At 41.0% G+C, this 20,180-nt stretch overlaps 3 protein-coding genes across 3 annotated transcripts; 1 reads left to right on the top strand and 2 right to left on the bottom strand.

The window, feature by feature from the left end:
• Positions 1-1,946: 1,946 nt before the first annotated feature.
• Positions 1,947-2,357, top strand: LOC135463873 (histone H3.3A-like). The gene has a single exon (XM_064741330.1). The coding sequence runs from the start codon at positions 1,947-1,949 to the stop codon at positions 2,355-2,357; it is 411 nt and encodes a 136-aa protein (XP_064597400.1).
• A 3,004-nt stretch (positions 2,358-5,361) lies between these two features.
• Positions 5,362-8,733, bottom strand: LOC135463904 (protein usf-like). The gene is given in 5 exon segments (XM_064741367.1): positions 5,362-5,853; positions 5,856-6,245; positions 6,247-6,336; positions 6,339-6,475; positions 8,483-8,733. Coding segments are annotated over 4 exon segments (690 nt in total). The 5' UTR covers positions 6,462-6,475; positions 8,483-8,733; the 3' UTR covers positions 5,362-5,766.
• Positions 8,734-9,638: 905 nt separating this feature from the next.
• LOC135463468 (uncharacterized) lies at positions 9,639-10,355 on the bottom strand. The gene has a single exon (XM_064740726.1). The coding sequence runs from the start codon at positions 10,353-10,355 to the stop codon at positions 9,639-9,641; it is 717 nt and encodes a 238-aa protein (XP_064596796.1).
• Between the last annotated feature and the right edge of the window lie 9,825 nt (positions 10,356-20,180).

Here is a 20,180-nt window from a genome sequence, read left to right as displayed (position 1 = left end):
CGAACTAAACATAGTCTTTTTACGTAGGCCCACAAATTAGCAGCAGTTTTCTTAGGCCTATTGATCAGTATGTACGTTCCAAAGTAAATGTAATATTTTGTGTATCTGTCAATTATGTAAGCTTATGTCTTGAAATAATGTAGTCCCGTACTATGGGCAAGAAGACCAATGGAATGCTTTACATTCGTTTATAAAAAATAAACTGCAAAGTTTTATACAATAAACAAGAAGCGTTTTAGAGCTGGTCAGTAATGGTGAAGTTTTTACTTGTTTTTTCCTCCGAAATTAAACCGCTATCTCTCGCAATTCTTTTCCAGTGAAAAAAAAGAGAGAAGTTAAGACAGGCTCGCCAGCAGATCAAGGGAGAAAACTTTCGCCAGGACACCTGGTTGTCTCCGTCAACACTGTCCAGCATTGAATATTGGGTTTAACGCCACTTTGGCAGTATTTCTGATCAACTAATTAGAACCAGGAAACATTCACGGCTTTCAACATGATAATGCAAAGTTGAAAAAATACCATGAAAATCAACTGAAAAATAAAGCAATCGATATTAGAAACGTATAAAATAGGAAGTTAAACATTAAAGCGCGACTGAGATACCTTGTGTAATTGTTATTTGACCTGGAACTCATTCACGGACTAAGAATTTGAACTTTGATATGGAATTCATGCCTGGAATATCCATTGTCTGCCCGGCATCATTGAAAACTGATGACTCCTTCTATTTTGTGTGTTACCGGCTTTATTTCCTCTTTGTATAATTTCTTACATACCTTTGTCTTTGGGAGTTAGTGTTCAACGTTGTTTTGGAAATGGATCTTGCGACTATTGACTTGGAACGCCTTTTACGGACTACGAATGGTATATGAATGCAATATATTCGTATGGAGTGGTTTTACTACACTGACAATGGACGACAACATTAATGTGAAGAAACTTGTTTATTAAAGCAATTAAAGTCACTTCTATAGCAATTTCTTGAAAGATCGTTTTTAGAAGTAAAGACCCAATGAGTTGTCTTTTTCAGTAAGTCGGTTGAACAGGTCCTGGTTTCTAGGGATAGAAGACGCTTTTTTGCAAGCTTTTGTATGGAGTGGGGTTTCGTCCCACCACACCCTTCCTCAACCTTCCAATCCCAGTCACACCAGATGGCCTTGAGTGAGTGAGTGAGTAAAGTCAATGAAAACTTATAATTTCTAAGTATTTCGCTCTACCCGTAAACAGCTTTAATTTCCAAGGAAATTCTTTGAATAGATTTTTCTATAAATGATTCAAATGCAAAACAGTTTTGCTACTTTTCAGATACAAGACGGATTTAATGCTTAGATCATCCCAGTTAACGTTTGAAGAAAATGCCACTGTTGATGACAACAAGACATGTAGAACACAATTTGCTTCTGTCAAAATATTTTAAACACGTTCATATTGTTTGACACCTTGGAAGACGACACTCATAATAGGCGTATGTGTTTGTGAGGTTTTTGTCAAGGTCGAAATTATTCATTAGCTTCTCTTTTTGGCATGAAATACATGTTATTATTGTGCGGTGTTTGGAAATAGATGGCAAAAGGAGAGAGCAAAAAGGGAGGGTGGGCGTGAGTAAAGCAGGTGCGCTTTTTTTTTGGGGGGGTGGCAAAAATATAGGTATGCAGGTGTGAGACTGTCCTTCACAAAACTTGACGGATTAAGTTTAGTCAAGAAAATCTGTCAAACGTGTTGAATATTGATCTCACGCAGAGCCTTGTGATTCTGTACATGCCACGAAAGCCAGGGGGGTCTGCTACACTCTTGTGTGCTGCCAAGCTGTTCTCCTGAAATCACAAGCTTACGCCGGACCCACCATGCTATAAATACCTGGCTTACATTTGTGTTTTCATTCCAAGTCGAAAAGCTGAAGACCATAAGTCGTACCATTGCCTGAAGACAGCTGATTCTAGATCACCATGGCCCGTACTAAGCAAACCGCCCGTAAATCCACCGGAGGTAAAGCTCCCCGAAAACAACTAGCCACCAAGGCTGCCCGGAAGAGCGCCCCGTCCACCGGCGGAGTGAAGAAACCTCACAGATACAGGCCAGGAACCGTAGCTCTTCGTGAGATCAGGCGCTATCAGAAATCCACCGAACTTCTCATCAGGAAACTTCCTTTCCAGAGGCTAGTCAGAGAAATCGCCCAGGATTTCAAAACGGATCTTCGCTTCCAGAGCGCTGCCATCGGTGCTCTTCAGGAAGCCAGCGAATCTTACCTGGTGGGTTTGTTTGAGGACACGAACCTGTGCGCCATCCACGCCAAGAGAGTGACCATCATGCCGAAAGACATCCAGCTGGCCAGACGTATCCGAGGAGAGAGAGCTTAATGCCGAAACATCTCTGAATTATACCAAAGGCCCTTTTCAGGGCCGACTACTTCCACCGAAAGAAGTCTCTCTATCAAGCATTGATAACCTTATTGATAACATTCCAATATACACGCTGTTTCTCTTAACCATAGTACGGTGATTTCATAAAATGATGGCAATATGTCAACTTTACCAATATACGTTATATTTTGTCTTAACACTTTTCATTGCAGGAACACTTGAGCCATCAATCTTGAAGACAACTAATTTACATACACTTTGATGTTGAGTGTATTTTATCATTAATAGTTGTGATGAAATCCTACAAAAGGAAAAGAATTCATGAAACTAGATATTCTCTGGTTGTAAATCATTCAGCCATCTGCGTCCGTTGAACTCAAACACCTTCCTTTTTATTTTCTTGGTTTTTTGTCAGTTTAATTGTTGAAACTGCAATTTAGCTTAAGGAGAAAGGTAAAATCTCATATTATTTTGATAAAAATCGGTTTATAAATGTTTAGTGTGTACTCGGTGGCTGTTACCATCGTAACCAGTTGTCGACTGAATGTCGGTAGTTGTGAAGTGTGTGTCAGGCAATAGACGATAGACCTACTGTCATTTGCTCTTAATTCTAGGCCATCCTGCCACGTGTGAAAGTCGAATAAGACTGAATACCTTCACAACGTACGAATTATATTATGATATCATCAAGAGTGCCGGTTAAAACGTCGAACAGCCAAAACATCAAAGTCAAAACGTCGAATACTTAGAGTCAAAAGGTCGAATAGTAAACAACAACAGTGGAGAAGTTAGTGGGTATGCCTGTGTATATATACAGCATGTATAAGTCAATCTAATAAAAATCGTATCTCAGCCGACAAAACTGAAGAATTTGTGAAAAGATGAACTGCCAGTCCGTTCGCTCGAAAGACGTCAAATATATATACACAGGCATACCCACTAACTTCTCCGTTGTTGGTTTTTACTATTCGACCTTTTGACTTCGACGTTTTGGCTGTTCGACGTTTTGACTGTAATTCATAATTAAGACGTACAGCATAGAGAGAAAAAACAGAGCAGCGACGACGGTGTGATAGTTGGCAAATGGTCACACATAGCTGGTGAAACAGGGCCTCTTGTCAATTTACCTCAGTCAGGGTTTTTATCCTAACGGCTCATGTAAATGTCGGTACGCCTGTCCATCCCCCAAATTATACTTCCCAGGCTTTCCATTATAGCTGATCTAACCGACTACCAAACAATTCCGCCAATAAGTTATCCATAATCCTACGCACCGACAAATATCCTCCCATGCAAGACTTTCCACCATAGCTGATCCAACTACCTGCCAAATCATGCCACCAATAAGCTGTACATACTCCTACTCACCCACTAATATCCCCACCACAGATTGTTTTTACTATAGCTGGTTTAACCACACAGCAAAACAATCCGCCAGATCGAACCCGGGTCGGGTTATACCAAAGGCCTTAAAATGGTACTTGTCGCTAGGCGTTCAGCACTGAGAGGTTAAAGCAAAGTAACAGTACTGGTAAGCCCAATGTCAGTATAATGTGACTGAGTGGGATGTCATGTCTGGTGTCTTCGGCATGGTATGTACTTCAGTGACGGCAGCACTTTGGCGCTTCAATCAATCAATTCCATCAACAGCTGAAGGAGTATGGATGTCAACGGAAGAATCTGATATGGGTTTTAGGAGATCAAACCTTGGAATTACCTGACCCTCTGGATCACGAAATTTAAGTCTTAAATTTTTGTGCGTTTACACTATACTATACCATGATAGTCATTTTTATTTGTATACATTAAGTTTTCTTAGAAATGTCATGAAGAAACTTGCAAAGTTCAACTTTAAGTTCAGCAATAGTATTACAAGCGTGCCTCTGACTAGTGTCCAGATTTACTATTTATTCATAATTAACTGTCCCTGTATACACTGCCAAATTGAGCCTAACCAAATACTGAAAAAGAAAACATTATTCTGAGTAATATGGCACTTAAAACCACTAGGTCATAAGGCAGGTTGTATGTGTTCTCTCCCGCCAACACTCGGCAGTCTCCGTCGAATTACGTCATACAAGTCCAATCTTTACGAGCCGCCAGAGTTTCGCCTTTTAGTTCAGTGTTAAAAAAAGGTTAAAGAGTTGTGTGTTCTCTCCCGCCAACACTCGGTAGTCTCCGTCGAATTACGTCATACAAGTCCAACCTTTACGAGCCGCCAGAGTTTCGCCTTTTAGTTCAGTGTTAAAAAAAGGTTAAAAAGTGACAACATGGTTATCAAATTTTTCCACGAAATGGTTTTCTGTTCTGCATACGGTTGTGTAAACAGGTCGTTGAAGAACTCTGAATTTGGAAAAAATCACCCGCAAACAGTGGCTATAAAAGACTATCAACTGAACTGAAGCTGACAGATAGTAAATCAAACGCCTACGTTAGTGAATGTGTTTATATTGTGCAGGACTATATGCCTCTATAGTCATAGGCTATTCTGAATGCCGACAAGAGGACGTTTCTCAGAAATGGCAGCGCGCTGTTTAACAGGTTATAATCCATGTAATAGGACCAGAAGCTAAATCTTGACACCAATCCTACAAGTCTAAGACACCTCTGAAATTCTCGGACAGGATAGGCTCATATTTATCACAAAACTTAAGACTTATTGCAAGTGCACACATTTCAAGTGCTAAAAAAGCTAAAAGAAGTCACATTGTGGTTGGTACAATGTCAATCAGTAAAGAATCAAATGTACAAACTTCCTAAAGTAAGACATTTTCATTGTAGCTGGGTTCAAATTTTTGAACTAAGTCTTACGAAATTGATAAATATGGCCTCTGGCCTTATAAGTATTATCCAAGAGAATTTCCAGTCTGTTTTCATACGGGCTTGTTCATGTAACAGGGCTGTATATCCGGGGCTGTATATATTAGTATCCGGGCTGTAGGGCATTCCCTTTATTTCTAGTCATTGAAGCGTGGATTTAAAACCAAAGGTCGTTGGATCAAATTCCCAACAGGGTAGCCCCGGCACATTTATTTCTTGAATCAAGACTGACTAGGTGATTTTACAGGCGCTCTCTACACTTTCGCTGTGCTCACAATATTCGTAATAAAGATACAATCAAAACAAAAGTTGATTTACGGTAGAAATTTTAGTAAGGCATTTAACATGTCTATATTATTAAATGCAAGCCTCATTACAGACTGTATTAACTTAATGGACCTCTGTTCAATGAGATGAATGAAAACGCTCATACATAAAAAAATAAAACTGACAGAAAAATCAGTCAAAAACTGGAATAATCGATTCCAATACGGCATAGGCAGTTAATGCGTTTGTGTAAACAATAGCAAATTTTCGCTTGGCTTACACAGCAACACGTGATATATGCAGTTCATTCAGATATGAATTACTTCAGGTTTTTGTTCATGAACTCGACAAGGCGGCCGAACGCAGTTTTGCAGCAGTCGGCGTTGTAATTAGGAACCTGTGGAGTTTGGTGAAGGCGTGCCCTGCAGGATAATTAAACAGTTCGTATTGGACGCCACCGCTCTTAAACTTTTCTTCCAGCGCCTTGACGTCTTTTGGTGATGAAAATCCCTCCAACTCGTCCTTCTCTCCGAAGTGACCTTGTACAGGGATCTTAATCTTGGACACGTCCGCCAGCGACGCCCCGGGGATGCCGTAGAACGGTTGCTGCCTGCGCAGATCTCGGACACCTAACGCTGCCGACGCCATCGCCAATGCTCCGCCCATACAAAACCCGGTGACGCCAACGCTGGTGCAGCCTTTCGACAGGAGGAACTTGGCGGCGCCCCCGGATATCGGCAATGGCGCCGGGCCAAATTCCAAGTTGTTCATCAGGTGACCAGCCTCTTCGTTATCTGTCCGCCAGTTTACCCCGATACAAGTCAGGTACCAGGGTGATGAACTTTCCGAGGTTACCGATCTCCTCCGCCTCGTTCTGAATCTGTTTCGTTCATACCCCAACCATTCCTGGAGGACGATCAGCCCCTTCTTGGTCTGGGAGAAGTCCCCTTGTAACACACCCTCGCACTTCCCGGCCTTGTTCTCGGAATCGAATGTTACCTTTTCACGACCCATTTTTCGATTTTAATCTGAAAAGACACAAGTACATCTATGTACACACAGAAGAACGTCTCACTGTTATGACTGCTGGGGGTGGACAATGGTTTTGTAGAATTATTATAGCATTTTTATCCTTCGTATGTCGTTATACAACAACAACGTTTGACTCCCTAACATAACCATATATCAGTCCCAAAATATTGTGAACACAGTTTACAAATATACATGCCTAGTATATGGGAAAATGGTAAACTACAGCGCATTTCTAATGGGTAAATTTGCAAATTTTTCTTGGGCTTTATACTGACGTATTACCCTGCAAGACACAAAGAAGCTGTTACATAACGATAAACTAAGTATAAATGTGCTGTAGGTTTACATCGCAGTTCTTAGGTAAAACCAACATCCTTCGCCTGATGCCTGACAAAACTATAGGCGTAAGGCCTTAGCCAGCCTAGTACTGGATTTGAACACGAAACCTCATAGCTTAATGGTCTGACGTTTAGAATGAAGTTAGTCCACTAAGATGTTCTCTTCAATCAGTTCGCTTTGCTCGGTAAGACAGACGCCTGAGAAAGAAATTCTTGTTTGCAATGCGTATGTCAAGTTGGAAAATTTCTGATCTCGCGACATAGTGCGTGAAAAGTCGAAACCGCCCCTAACTCGGTAAAACGTGGCTCCAGGAGTACGTGGTTGACTCCGCTGTCAGAGACACGTTGCCCCTCGAAGTCGTGAATGACTGAACTATGAAGAGAATAAAAAGCCACGGGGAATCCCCTTTACTTCACTTCATTTCAGCCCTGTTCACACTTTGCGGATAGGACCAGTACAAAGTCTTGCCCAGTTGACTGGTCGATATGAAGGATATCCAGATCAGACACCAAGTCGAGATTTGCGGCAACTAACAGCCAAATGCCGTCGCTTTAGGGACGAATTTGGATCCTTAACAACAATGAGCTTGGACGCTAAGTTTTTTTTTTACAGATGAAATGATCAATAGCATATTCGAAGTCATTTATAATGTGGCCAAACTCACGGGCGAAGAAGTACTGACACAGAAGATTTACTGCTCAACAAAAAAAATTACCATTATTTTTTTTGTGAAAGCCAATTGTCTGAGCTATTGTCAAATAACAGTAAAACTCTCTGGTGTACCCTACTTGCGCATCGTCAACACATACACGATTATCGTTCAGGAGCAGAGCAGCGCGCCCAACTGAAACCATTTAAATTAACGGAAATGAAATCTACTGCTGTATTACACTCAGTGCTGTGAAATGAAAAACACTGCTTTTTTTTTTTTTACACATAATGATGTCCCATACACCCGAGGCAGAGTAAAAGTTAGTATTCTTCTCTTACTCAGAAGAACGAACGTTCTTCTCAGTATTTTCGATTTCTTGATTTATAACAAGCAGAAAAAAGTATGACCCGGATGTATGAGCCGGACGGACACAAGCCTAAAGCGACTGATCGTCTATTCATCTACCTCTGAAGTTCAGATACTTGAAGTGTTTCCTGTCAACTGGCTGCCAAAACTACTAAATGTACCACAATGTTATTGGCCAGTATTTTACAATATATGCATATGTACACTGTATAGTGATACACGTACGACGGACACGAGCGACTATGATATAGTTAGAAAATGGCCACGCGCAACCAATAAAATCCAACATCTGACATACCGGTTTCATGCGATATACATGATGTATGGGCTGGCCACGCTTCACTAAATGTCCTATTTTTAGTCAATTAATTAATTACTTCATCGGTGTTTAACGCCGTCCTCGAGAATTTTTCTTATACATGACGACATGAGTGCCCGGTGTGAAGTAAGCGATAAAGCGCCTGCCCCAACTCCACGTCCAAAACAGGGAGAGCTGTATTTGTCAAGTGCCCAATAGTCGCAAGGAGCAAGCACTTTAAACAACGATGAAGCGTACAGGTTTATGCATATTTACAGTTAACATTATCATAACATTACCAAGTACAATTCAGTTGTAATCAAAATGCATACATTTGAAAATCCTTACTTGTAAATGTTGTCTTTTTTGAAATGTCGCTCCGCAAAGTCCTACGACTGACTAATCTCGCGCTGCCAGCTTTCTGCAAGCACGTGTGTTTTTAACCTCTATATATAGCGTGCATGAGGCGGAGACTGGGGTATGAATCAATAGCCAGGTCAGCCTGTCCGGTTGACATGCGCGAAACACTCTAAATACTCCTAACACAACTGTAATTCGTTATCAATGACATGTCACAGTCGTTTAGTGACCAGCTGACATAGAATCTCACGAAACCAGGAAGTCGAAAAGATAAGTACTGACGAATTCAGACAGACGTGCACGGTCACGTGTATATGGTCGACACACAAGATCCGGTATATATATAGTCAGCTTCAACAATAATCCATACATTTATAATTCATGCTCTGGGCCTTCACACTCATAATGATGACTAGGCAGAATTCAGATTTCTCAGAAAACGGAATTTTTCACGGCGTGTTGGGTTTAAGAAATAGAAAGTAAAAGACGCCTCGACATGAGACTATAGTGCGTGACGCACACATTTGACTGAGAGTGTCAGGTCAGCTTGATCTTATAACATAGATTAATGAAAGTATCTTGAATTAGCGGCAGACGGGGGTTCGATTCCGAGTTGAATCAGTGTCAGCTTGGTTTTATAAAATAAGCCATCTTGGTGATATCTCATATCGCGTTCAGTATAAAGGCTAAAGGTTTAACTTATCAATACCATAATCAGTCTGGTGGGTGAGTGCGAGTGTGTGTGCGTGTACTGTGTACCGGGATCTGCTGTCTTCAGTAAACAATGTCAAGCCACACATGATATTAAGGAAGCAAAGAAAGGAAGAAAGAGAGACACAAACAAATATTTCATCATCCCTCCTAAAACAAAGGTTTTCAGCCTATATGCATTTCTGCGGTTTATACTAGTACGTGTAGAGCCCACTAATTTGTCGTCATCTTATCCTTTCCACGAAAACGTGAATCGTATATTCCATTGTCTTTTTCATCTTCATGGCGCTTCCATATGCCTGTGATAAAGTAACTTTATTTTAGAATAAATAAAATAAAAGAAGCTATTAAGGAGGATAAAATGAGCCTGGCAATTTTCAAAATTTACCCACATTTGTCACACACAACGTGATGGTCACATACAGCGTGAAGGTCACACATGATGTTCACACACAGCTTGCAGCTTAATGGTCACATACTGCGTGATGCTCACACACGGCGTGATGATCACACACAGCTTGATGGTCACACACAAAATGGTGGTCGCATACGGCATGATGATCACACACAGCTTGATGGTCACACACAACTTGATGGTCACACACAAAATGATGGTCACATACGGCATGATGATCACACACAACTTGATGGTCACGCACAACATGATGGTCACACACAAAATGATGGTCACATACGGCATGATGATCACACACAGCTTGATGATCACACACAACTTGATGGCCACACACAAAATGATGGTCACATACGGCATGATGATCACACACAACTTGATGATCACACACAACTTGATGACCACACACAACTTGATGGTGACACACAAAATGATGGTCACATACGGCATGATGATCACACACAGCTTGATGATCACACACAACTTGATGGTCACACACAAAATGATGGTCACATACGGTGTGATGATCACACTCCGCTTGATGGTTACATACGGCGTGATGATCACACACAACTTGATGGTCACACACAACTTGATGGTCACATACGGTGTGATGATCACACTCCGCTTGATGGTTACATACGGCGTGATGATCACACACAACTTGATGGTCACACACAACTTGATGGTCACACACAGCTTGATGATCACGCAAAATTTGATGGTCACATACGGCATGATGATCACACAACTTGGTGGTCACACACAACTTGATGGTCACACACAAAATGTTGGTCACATACGGCGTGATGATGACACACAGCTTGATGGTTACATGCGGCGTGATGATCACGCACAGCCTGACAGTCACTCAAAACTTGATGGTCACACAAAACATAATGGTCAGGCACAGACTGATGATCTCACACAGCCTGATGGTCACACATAACATGATGGTCATGCACAGCTTGGTAATCACACACATCCTTATGGTCACATACAGCCTGATGACCAAGCATAGCGTGTTGGTCACATACGGCGTGATGAGCACACAGAGCTTGATGATAGCACACAGCCTGATGGTCACACACAGCCTTTTGATCACGCATAGCTTGATGGTTACACATAGTCTGAAGATCACTAACAGCGTGATGGTCACACACATGCAGCTTGATAGTCACACACAGCTTGATGGTCACAATGTTAGGTAGTCACATACCGCGTGACGATCACGCACAGCTTGATGATAACAGCTTGATGGTTACGAACAGTGTGATGGTCATGGGATGTGACGTCATCCGCAGCGTGACGGCCACACAAAGTGTTATGGTCTAGCGTACTTGATGGTCGTTCGTCACAACCTGAATGTCTCATACATGTACTTCGCGCATAATGGCCATAGAGCATGATGGCAAGACACTCACATTCAGCGTGATCGTCAGATTCAGCGTGATCGTCACATTTGGCTAACCGTCAGATTCAGCGGGATCGTCAGATTCGGCTAACCGTCAGATTCAGCGTAATCGTCAGATTCGGCTAACCGTCAGATTCAGCGTGATCGTCAAATTAAGCGTGGTCGTCACAATCGGTGAGATCATCACATTCGGCGTGATCGTAACATTCGGCGAAACCGTGTACTGTCTTACAATGTATTCCTCTGTGTAATTTATAACATACACGATCCGTTCATCTATGCCATGTATAAACTTGGAGCCTATATCCTTATCGCTTACTAAACGTGTACGTGTTAAAATATTAAAGCGATTTTATTTATTTATTTATCTAATTGATCGGTGTTTTAAGTCAATATTTAACTTATACGACGGCGGCCAATATTATGGTGGGAGGAAACCTAGTGAAACCCGGAGGAAACCCACGACCATCAGCAGGTTTAAAGCGATTATAGTCGCATGTTATTTTGCAATTTGCTTGGAATAGAATGAGTGTTCTCCTTCCCTGGGACAAACTGCTACAGCAATCGTATAGTGTGACCACAACCCTTAAAGTATTCATAAAACAAGATTATGTTTCTATGTCAAATGAAGAAATTTATCCCTCGGAATGTTTGTTATAAAAATTCGTTTTGGTGGGATTTTTATACGTGTTAATTGCGCATCTATATTATGCATATTTCCCGTCAACGGTCGGATTTTTTCAGAAAGCATCGTTGATCTTGCAAATTCATCTATGATGTTTAATGTTTATTGCGATATCTTCCGCATTACAGCTACATGTACATCGTGATAATAGCAATACTGACAGTATTCCTCTAACGATTAGAGACAGACAAGGGAGCGTTCCCATCCACCGTTTTCGCGTCCACAGTTTTCTTTAGTTGCAGAAAACAACCTCAAAAAACGCCAGGTGTTGAAACCCACCGTTTTTTTAGTAACATCTACCGTCTCCTGCTGTGGTCAGCGTCCTGCTGTGAAAGCGGGCTGCTCAGCGGCAAGTGCCGTGGCGGCTTAAGGCAGTCGGCATTGGAAGTAGTCCCGGCAGGAGATCTGCTATTATCAGCGCGTCAGCGGTACATGTGCATGCGTATAAAAGTTATTTCATACACAAACAGCTATTAGCTGAATATTAAACGTTTGTACCTATGTAGATAAACAGGGGAAATTACCTGGGAAAAATATTACAATGTTCATTTGAGCAGTAACGATATCCACGAGCGAAATGGCCGTGAAAGCCACGTATTGCAACAATAACATATAGTATATATGTTGTGTACGTAATGTGTACGTTATAATAGTCAAGAGTTTTGTTGACGGTGCGCCTGGAAATTTGAAACTTGCTACATATAGTTTGTTTATTTTGCCTCACTCTCTGTTCGTCTGGGCGCCCACCGGTTAAAGTTTTTCATTAACATATACCCCTATATTGACGGATTAGGGGGAATACTGACAGCGGCTTTTACATCAAGGAGTGTGATAGAGTACATCATCCTGCAGCGTTCATTTGGCCTACTCCGGTTTAGCTTTTTCAAAATACATGTAGGCTACGTTGTGTTCAAACCGTGTTCTCGCAGTGTTTGGACAGCTGAGTGACATGCCTGTACATCAGTAAAGCTTGTGGAAGAGAAACCCGTACGAGTCTCTAGATCATATTAATTCTCTTTTTCTTAAAATGGCGATCATAAACTCAACTTTGTATTCGCATGTGCGGAAATTGAGGCTCATTACCAGCTTCACATGGCAACAATTTTAAAACATTGTTTAAAGTTAGTGAAAGGCTACTTTTCTGACAGTTCAGAGTCACGTGTGTGTCATAAAATGTCTTGACAGGCAGCTGACAGCTTCCAGAATTCAGTACTGACCAATTGTATGAAATTATTTTCATTGGCCCGCCCCTTCGAATAATGAGTCATCACGATTGTAAAATCTAGACCAGCAGTCGGGAGTTTTTTTTCACACACCGTCACTTGTGCAGCGAAGAATCTGTACAATTATTTGGAACTTGGAGTTTGGGAGAGAGAAAGTTAAATGTCCACTCGAGGTTGAATTCTGATCATGATTTTACTGTTGATATATACATACATGTACTTTTACAAGTATATTATCTTGATCAGAGATATACATTGTATAATAGAACAGTTGTAAATCATGGTGATGCATGTTCAGTTGTTGGTTGTTATATTAAAGGAAAGACAGGAATTAAAAAATATTACATAAAAAATCAACATATACAAACAACAATTTTAGAGTAAAGGCTATTTGTTGGAAACTCTAGATAATGCCCGTTACCGTGTTCTGTACGTGAAGAAAACCGCGGAGGAGAAAACGCTGTATGTGAAATCTCTCTTTAAGTTTGCTCAGGTCTGGATTATCAGCCTCTGTATTTTATTCAAAGGAAGGCAGAAAAACTGGATCGCACGATCCCAAAATCCTCTAACCTTTGATCTGCCAATATACAGTGTGTTTATTTGACCCTATATTACTACCTGTCATCTTGGATAGTCTAGACCAAGGAAACACTCACTAATACTTTTTATGCATTTGTAGCCGAATGCGCTTTTTTTTTATTCAATTAGCCTGTGTCGTAACTAGCCCAGTGTTATTCCATTTACGCGTATTGATCGGAACTGACTTAGTACGTTAGCAATTTATTCCCAGAATCTATTTATTTTTCACTCAGGAATAGTTCACTTACGGCGACCAGCATTATGCCGGAAAATGAAAGTATGAACAGCTTTCATTTCTCTGGTTTAAATGTTTAAGCTAAATACACATTTCCTCTGACTACGGCTATCATGACGGCAGCTATTCACACTCAACTCCACGTGACAACGGTGAAAACGAAAATGAAATTAGCGGCACAGTCCATGGAGATCAGTTGAAACACCAATCTTTGGTTGAAAGCTGAATGCCTGTTTCCGAGAAGCCACTTGAAAAATAAAACTATTGAAATTCGCCTAGGCCTATGTAATTTAAAATTCTTCAGTAGTCGTCTACAGTGTTGAGCACGAATCAAATAGACCAAGTTCGACATGAATTAGCGGTACTAAATAGTTATCCTTATATTCTACATAAACGCATGGAATTTACTAGACCGAGATTGCTCTGACGTTAGGTTTGGTACAAGTTTTGATCGGCCAGGGATGACCCCAAACCAACGTCAGAACGCGCTCCACATAAAAACCGGATGCAGTTGCCGTGGCAGCTTGTCACGGCGTTTGAGACAAAAATTACCCATCAAATGGGCCTACGTCTCCACGGCCTAGAGTTTGCAGACACTTGTTTTCCTTATCCTTTCTACTGTCGAGGTATCACAAGCACACTGTCGATCGGTTATTTCCTAGGTCGTCACGTGGAGCGCGAGATTCCTTGGTGATGCTCAAAGCTAACAGTTGCGGGCCTACTCACAGCCTCGACATATTTGACGTTGTTTTGGGGCCGTCCTCGGCCGACCAAAACTTTTGTCAAACCTAATGTCACAGCAATCTCGGACTAGGGATTTGTAAGCTTAAAAGTGCGGGATATCCCTTGGACGGGTCATAGAAGGCTTAGTTACAGGTGATGTACAAAACGTCCCTACTTAATGAAAACGTAGACTCGTATTACCCGTCACCCATATTTCGATACTTTACCGACACGCTACATCCGGTGGGAGTACCAGCATGTTTTATCACAGACTATTCGACAGCACGACCAGGATGAAGTTTGTAAATGAATTAAACGCCTGTGATTTCTGGCTGAAATGTGTATCCATCCTGTCCTAAAACAGGGGCAGTTCGGATCGGCAACAAAGTCACGCTACATAGGGGCTTAGGCCTACTCACCTGTCCTAGATAATCGGCATGAGTACGGGTAGGTGAAAGTTGCCGCCGGGTTATCTCCCTTGGTTTTCTTAATCATATAGGTCTGAACTACTGTATTCATTATACATTAAACTCACAGCGGTTATAACTATCATGTGTATTAATGTGAGATGTCGATCCCTTTATTACTCATTCATAATTACTGTGATAATCCTACATGTACTGCAGTGTTTGCAGTAAGACGTATAAACTCAATAATACAGTCTAGGTTGTAGACAGATCAGATATACGTGTAGGCTGGAGGTGGGCCTATAGAAATCCACAATATGTATCCGGTGCTTTCAAATGTGTTACGGTACTTTATAATGTTCATCCAGTCTTCTAACTTTCACAACGGGGTCTGTCAAGTGTTTTTTTTTTTTTTTTTTTTTTGGTTTTCAGGAATCGTTTACATCAGTGGAACTCCATAATGAACATTGTTGCTCACACTAAATCGGAATATTCACCCATTATGGATTTTCAAGTCTGCCTCAAGCGAATATGAACACAGTGCCCTATAATAATTACACGTATCTGACCTTCTAGCTTAGTTACGGTCTACTGACGACGTATCCCACGTGTGAGTACAGATTTACACACTATATTGGTGGAAGACAATATATCTTCAGTGATAAAAGTGATTGCAGTGATACAGAGGGGACAGTCTACAAATCCCAGGCCAAGGCCGGTTTGAACCCCACGCTTTGTTTTCTAAGTTTTATAAGGCTTTCAGGATACGTGAAACGCTTGGCTTTCATTTCTTAATATGGAGTTCAAGGTGTGCCCTAACATATGAACATTCAAAAGAGCTTTTCGCCTTTTTTCTTGGGGTGTAAAAATGGCTTTAAACTATAAGTTTTTCTAAGGCCCCTGCGGTCAATTTGGAGATTAAGTAAGAATGGTGTTGTGATATGAACGGTGTTAACTGTGAAAACGGCTTTGTTGGGGGAAAGCTCGAATTAGACACGCTATAACATTATGAGGCAGTATGTTCATCGATGACGTCATTTCAGAATATTCCCGACCATTGAAGGAAAATATGCATAAAATGGAGAGGTTAATAAGAAATATAAAATATGCCTCAAACATGAAAAATGTTTCTCGGTTTTGGGCATGTCTTTTTTCATTATCGTGAAAACAATACTCTTAATTTTACTCTACCTTTTCATGTATCCTTTAATATCAGAAATGTCAGTGATACAAGCCTTTGACCCGGTTCACACAAAATTTGTTTTCAGCGAGGTGAAAATGAGTTCAGAAGTTTACATCACTATATGTCTCTTGGGCGGCCGTGGTTTATTTGATGTTCTTTTTAGTTCCTCGACATTCCTTTTCGAGTCGCTAAGGTTCATAAGGTTCACGAGTACGCAGCGAAGGTAATTAGGCCTATAACTTGACAAGATAAAAGCGTTACGAAGTTACCGGCAGGAGAGTTATGTAGACAAGCTATAGGTTACCGGGATTTACACTTCCTGGAACGTATCACACACCGCCTTCTAATTTTATTAACTCATGATACACTAAAAAATTAGTCTGTTAATTTTAACAGAACTTCTGTTGTCCGAGTGATACAAGAATGTTTTCTGTCATATTCAACATGGTACCACGTTAGTCTAATAGAATATTTACGTTGAATTAATAGAATATGTGTATATAGGCTACATAAAAGATTTATTCTTTATCCCAAATCAACTCTCCCCCCCCCTTATTTCCAGACGGTTCTGCATGTAGGAATACCATACTTATAAGACGAGAATGGCACTAACAGTTCGTCACATACGTCACAAATGATATGAAACGATTAAAATCATTCTTTTAATTTTATTTATTTATTTATTTGATTGGTTTTTTTACCCCGTCCTCAAGATTATTTCTCTTATACGACGGCGGCCAGCATTATGGACGGAGGAAATTTCACTTTCAGGAGTTCGGGGAAAACCCATCACAACCATCCGAAGGTTGCTGCAGGCCTTCCCACGTACGATCCTACATTGGAAAATTCACATGAATTCCCGGTATGTGGATTGAATAATGTTAATGTATACGGGAACATTCTTATATACAAGCACCGGGAAAGGCAAATCAATTCGGCTCCCATACTTATAACAAGGTAGTTTAATTGTTTAAGACTTGACCCTTTCTACGTAGGCCTACGACAATCTTATGAGTATTTGAGGCTTTTGTTTAAAAGCATGCATGGTGGTAGCAATATTGCTGATCGTGTGAGCACACATGCATTAAGGTTATGGTTATCATCATGGCAATTTTTTTTAACTTAAATATAGTACTCGCTTTCTCTCGTTCTCTAGTACTCGTTCTCGCTTTTATATAGTTCAGGGCCCGGTTTCGCTAAACTACCTAAGTCCAGCTTAAGTCGGAATTTTTTTGCGTAAGTCCAGGATGGAGTGTTTCTTGACGAAACACTTTTGCTTAAGCAAAATAACGTAAGAAGTTTCGAGAAACCGGAGCCAGGACTATTTATTAATTTAATTGATGTTTTACGCCGAACTCAAGAATATTCTCAGGATTTGAGTTTCGCTGGAATTGATATTTATGCATTGATGTGCGTTATACTTATGTTTTGAACACACATTAGGCATTCAAAATTATGAATCTGGCTTAGTCTCAAGTCTTATCTTCAAAACAGTTTACAGCGTTAAAATTACGTGAGGAATTTTCATTTTGATACTTACATTTGTACAAGACTTTTTCATGACAAAATTAAGAAAATTAACTTGAAATCCAAGTTTAGAAATAATACCGACTATTAAGTCTACGACAACTTAGTGATCCGTGTGGGTGTTGGTTAGGTGGGGGGAGGGGGGGGATTCGTCATACGCTCTATAAGGTAAATGCGTCCGCGGTGATTTTTGCTGTGAGTTCTTTTTTTGCACTATTTTTTTATTTGTTCATTTGTTCTGTATTGTCAAACTGAAAGATTTTTATATGTACCATGGCGGTTAGTTTTATGGGTTGAGCTTATAACGTGCCTGGAGAAAACCACCAGCCTTGGGCAAGTTAATCTGAAACATTCCCATGTACTATTATATATGTAGTATTGACTGGCATGGCGGCAGAAGAATAATAGTCTTCTACAATAGTAAAAATGCACAAACGGTTCCAGGAGCACCGCGGACCATTTATTCTCACTGAGGCCCAGCAAAGGCAAGAGAGTAGGGAGACTTCAGTATTCCAAGGCATACGAATTACAATCGTGTTTCCTTTTATATTACGAATTTAATTTTGTTTGCGAATTTACTTTGAGCTCTGATTTTGTTGCTTGACGCCTCACTTAATGGTCATTCCAGGAGAACGTGATATCTAAAGTTTTACCGGTTGTATTGCAGTCAGAAAATCGTCAGTCTTCTCCTCCATAATCAAATCACCTTACCTGCAATGTAAAGTCGATGACCGCTGATAAATTGTTCTATCCACGGCACTAGGTGAAAATGATCCACACTATTTCGGCGTCGTCCGATGATGAAGATATACACCTGTGCTGCTTAAAAGCTCAAAGCTCTGACCTTAGAGATGGTTTGACCACAGTCTGTCTTCACACAGATTCTGAATGGGGGTATAGTCGTGATTTTGTCCGTTGTCGCTGACTTGCGTTCAAGTATGATATGATGGCCGTTCACAAAGTCACAGTCCCGACGGTCCACGTCTCCTTAGAACAGTTTATTCGCAGCGCGAGGACGTGGAGGAATGATGTCTAGCACAGACTCGTAGAAAGAATGCCCGGATTGCGATGTCTTATTTACCGTAAATGCGGTCGTCTCGGCGCGCCCGCTGACCCTTTATGTTTGTGAAAGTGACCGGCTTAACAAAATTGGCGGAAGCGTTTTCAACAGACAGCGGATATTTCTCTCCCTTACCCGATTCTCACCTCCAAAACCGCCGTCTCCCGGCCGTCTCCCATTCCGCACATGAGAAAACCGCATGCTGCAGGATTTGTCTACAGTCAAAATCGACGCCATGTTTTTGCAGGCAGGTATCTAAAATGCTGATATACTATAATGTATAAGAGTGAAGAGAAAGAGTTTTTAGATGGCTTCCATTCGCACCGGAGTTAATGCAGGTGTATGTACTTATCTAGCAACAAGTAAAATCCACACGGCCATGAGAGTTCAAAGCGCCAACAAATTTCTAAATTCACGTACGGTCAAGCATGTTATTATCCATGTTAAAAATAGTTAACCCACAATTTTAATGACTTTACCAATCCTTTTGTAGCATTTTCCGGCATGTTTGTTTTTAAATCATAGATGTTTTCCTGAAATGCTCTGGAAGGCCCAGTGTCTGTCTCAGTGTAAATGGATGGGCGATAAGCTGGATTAAGAGAACCTATTTTAAACTTTGAGAGAGTGAGTGGGTTTAACGTCGTATTTAACAATTTCACAATTCAGTCATATGACGACGAAGGAATCCTTAGAGTGCATGTAATGTGCTTCCTTGTTGCAGGACGGATTTCCACCACTCTTTTATCTAGTGCTGCTTCACTGAGACGCCTTACCGAGGGCAAGTAAGCTGCCCCACCCGAGCCGCTATACTGATACGGGTCAACCAGTCGTTGCACTATCCCCTTCATGCTGAACGCCCGGCGAGGAAGTTTCAACTTCCTCTTTAGTCTTAGGTGTGACTTGACTCAGGAGCTCTACCGCTCCCGATTGAAACTTTAAAATGTACTGGCTAAATATACATAGTAAGATCTGATGACTGAGATTACGGGTTGTCTTCTGACCTTGGTAGTCAAATTTATTTTGTCAGATTTCTGTTTTTGGTCGGATATCTGTATTTGATCCCATTTCGGTACTTGGCCAATTTTCGGTAACTGTAACATTCTAACAACTGTAGAGTAGTAGACTATATTTATATCCAAATGACCACAATGCGGCCGTTAGAGCATCATCATAGTAAGCTGGAGACATGACATTAAGTTTACAATGTTTGCACTTTGGTCACTCGATAATATTTATTTATTTATTTATTTATTTATTTATTTATTTATTTGATTGGTGTCTTACGTCGTACTCAAGAATATTTCACTTATGCGATGGCGGCCAGCATTATGGTGGGAGGAAACTGGGCCGAGCCCGGGGGAAACGCACGACAATTCACAGGTTGCTGGCAGACCTTCCCATGTACGTACAGAGAGGAAGCCAGCATGAACTGGACTTGAACTCACCGCGACCGCATTGGTGAGAGGCTCCTGGGTCGTTACGCTGCGCTAGCGCGCTAAACAACTGAGCCACGGAGGCCCCCACGAT

The sequence above is a fragment of the Liolophura sinensis genome, chromosome 3, assembly GCF_032854445.1.
Source record: "Liolophura sinensis isolate JHLJ2023 chromosome 3, CUHK_Ljap_v2, whole genome shotgun sequence".
In the NCBI taxonomy this organism is placed as follows: Eukaryota; Metazoa; Mollusca; class Polyplacophora; order Chitonida; family Chitonidae; genus Liolophura; species Liolophura sinensis.
Note: the sequence above shows the minus strand (reverse complement) of the source record. Positions and strands in the feature narration are given on the sequence as shown.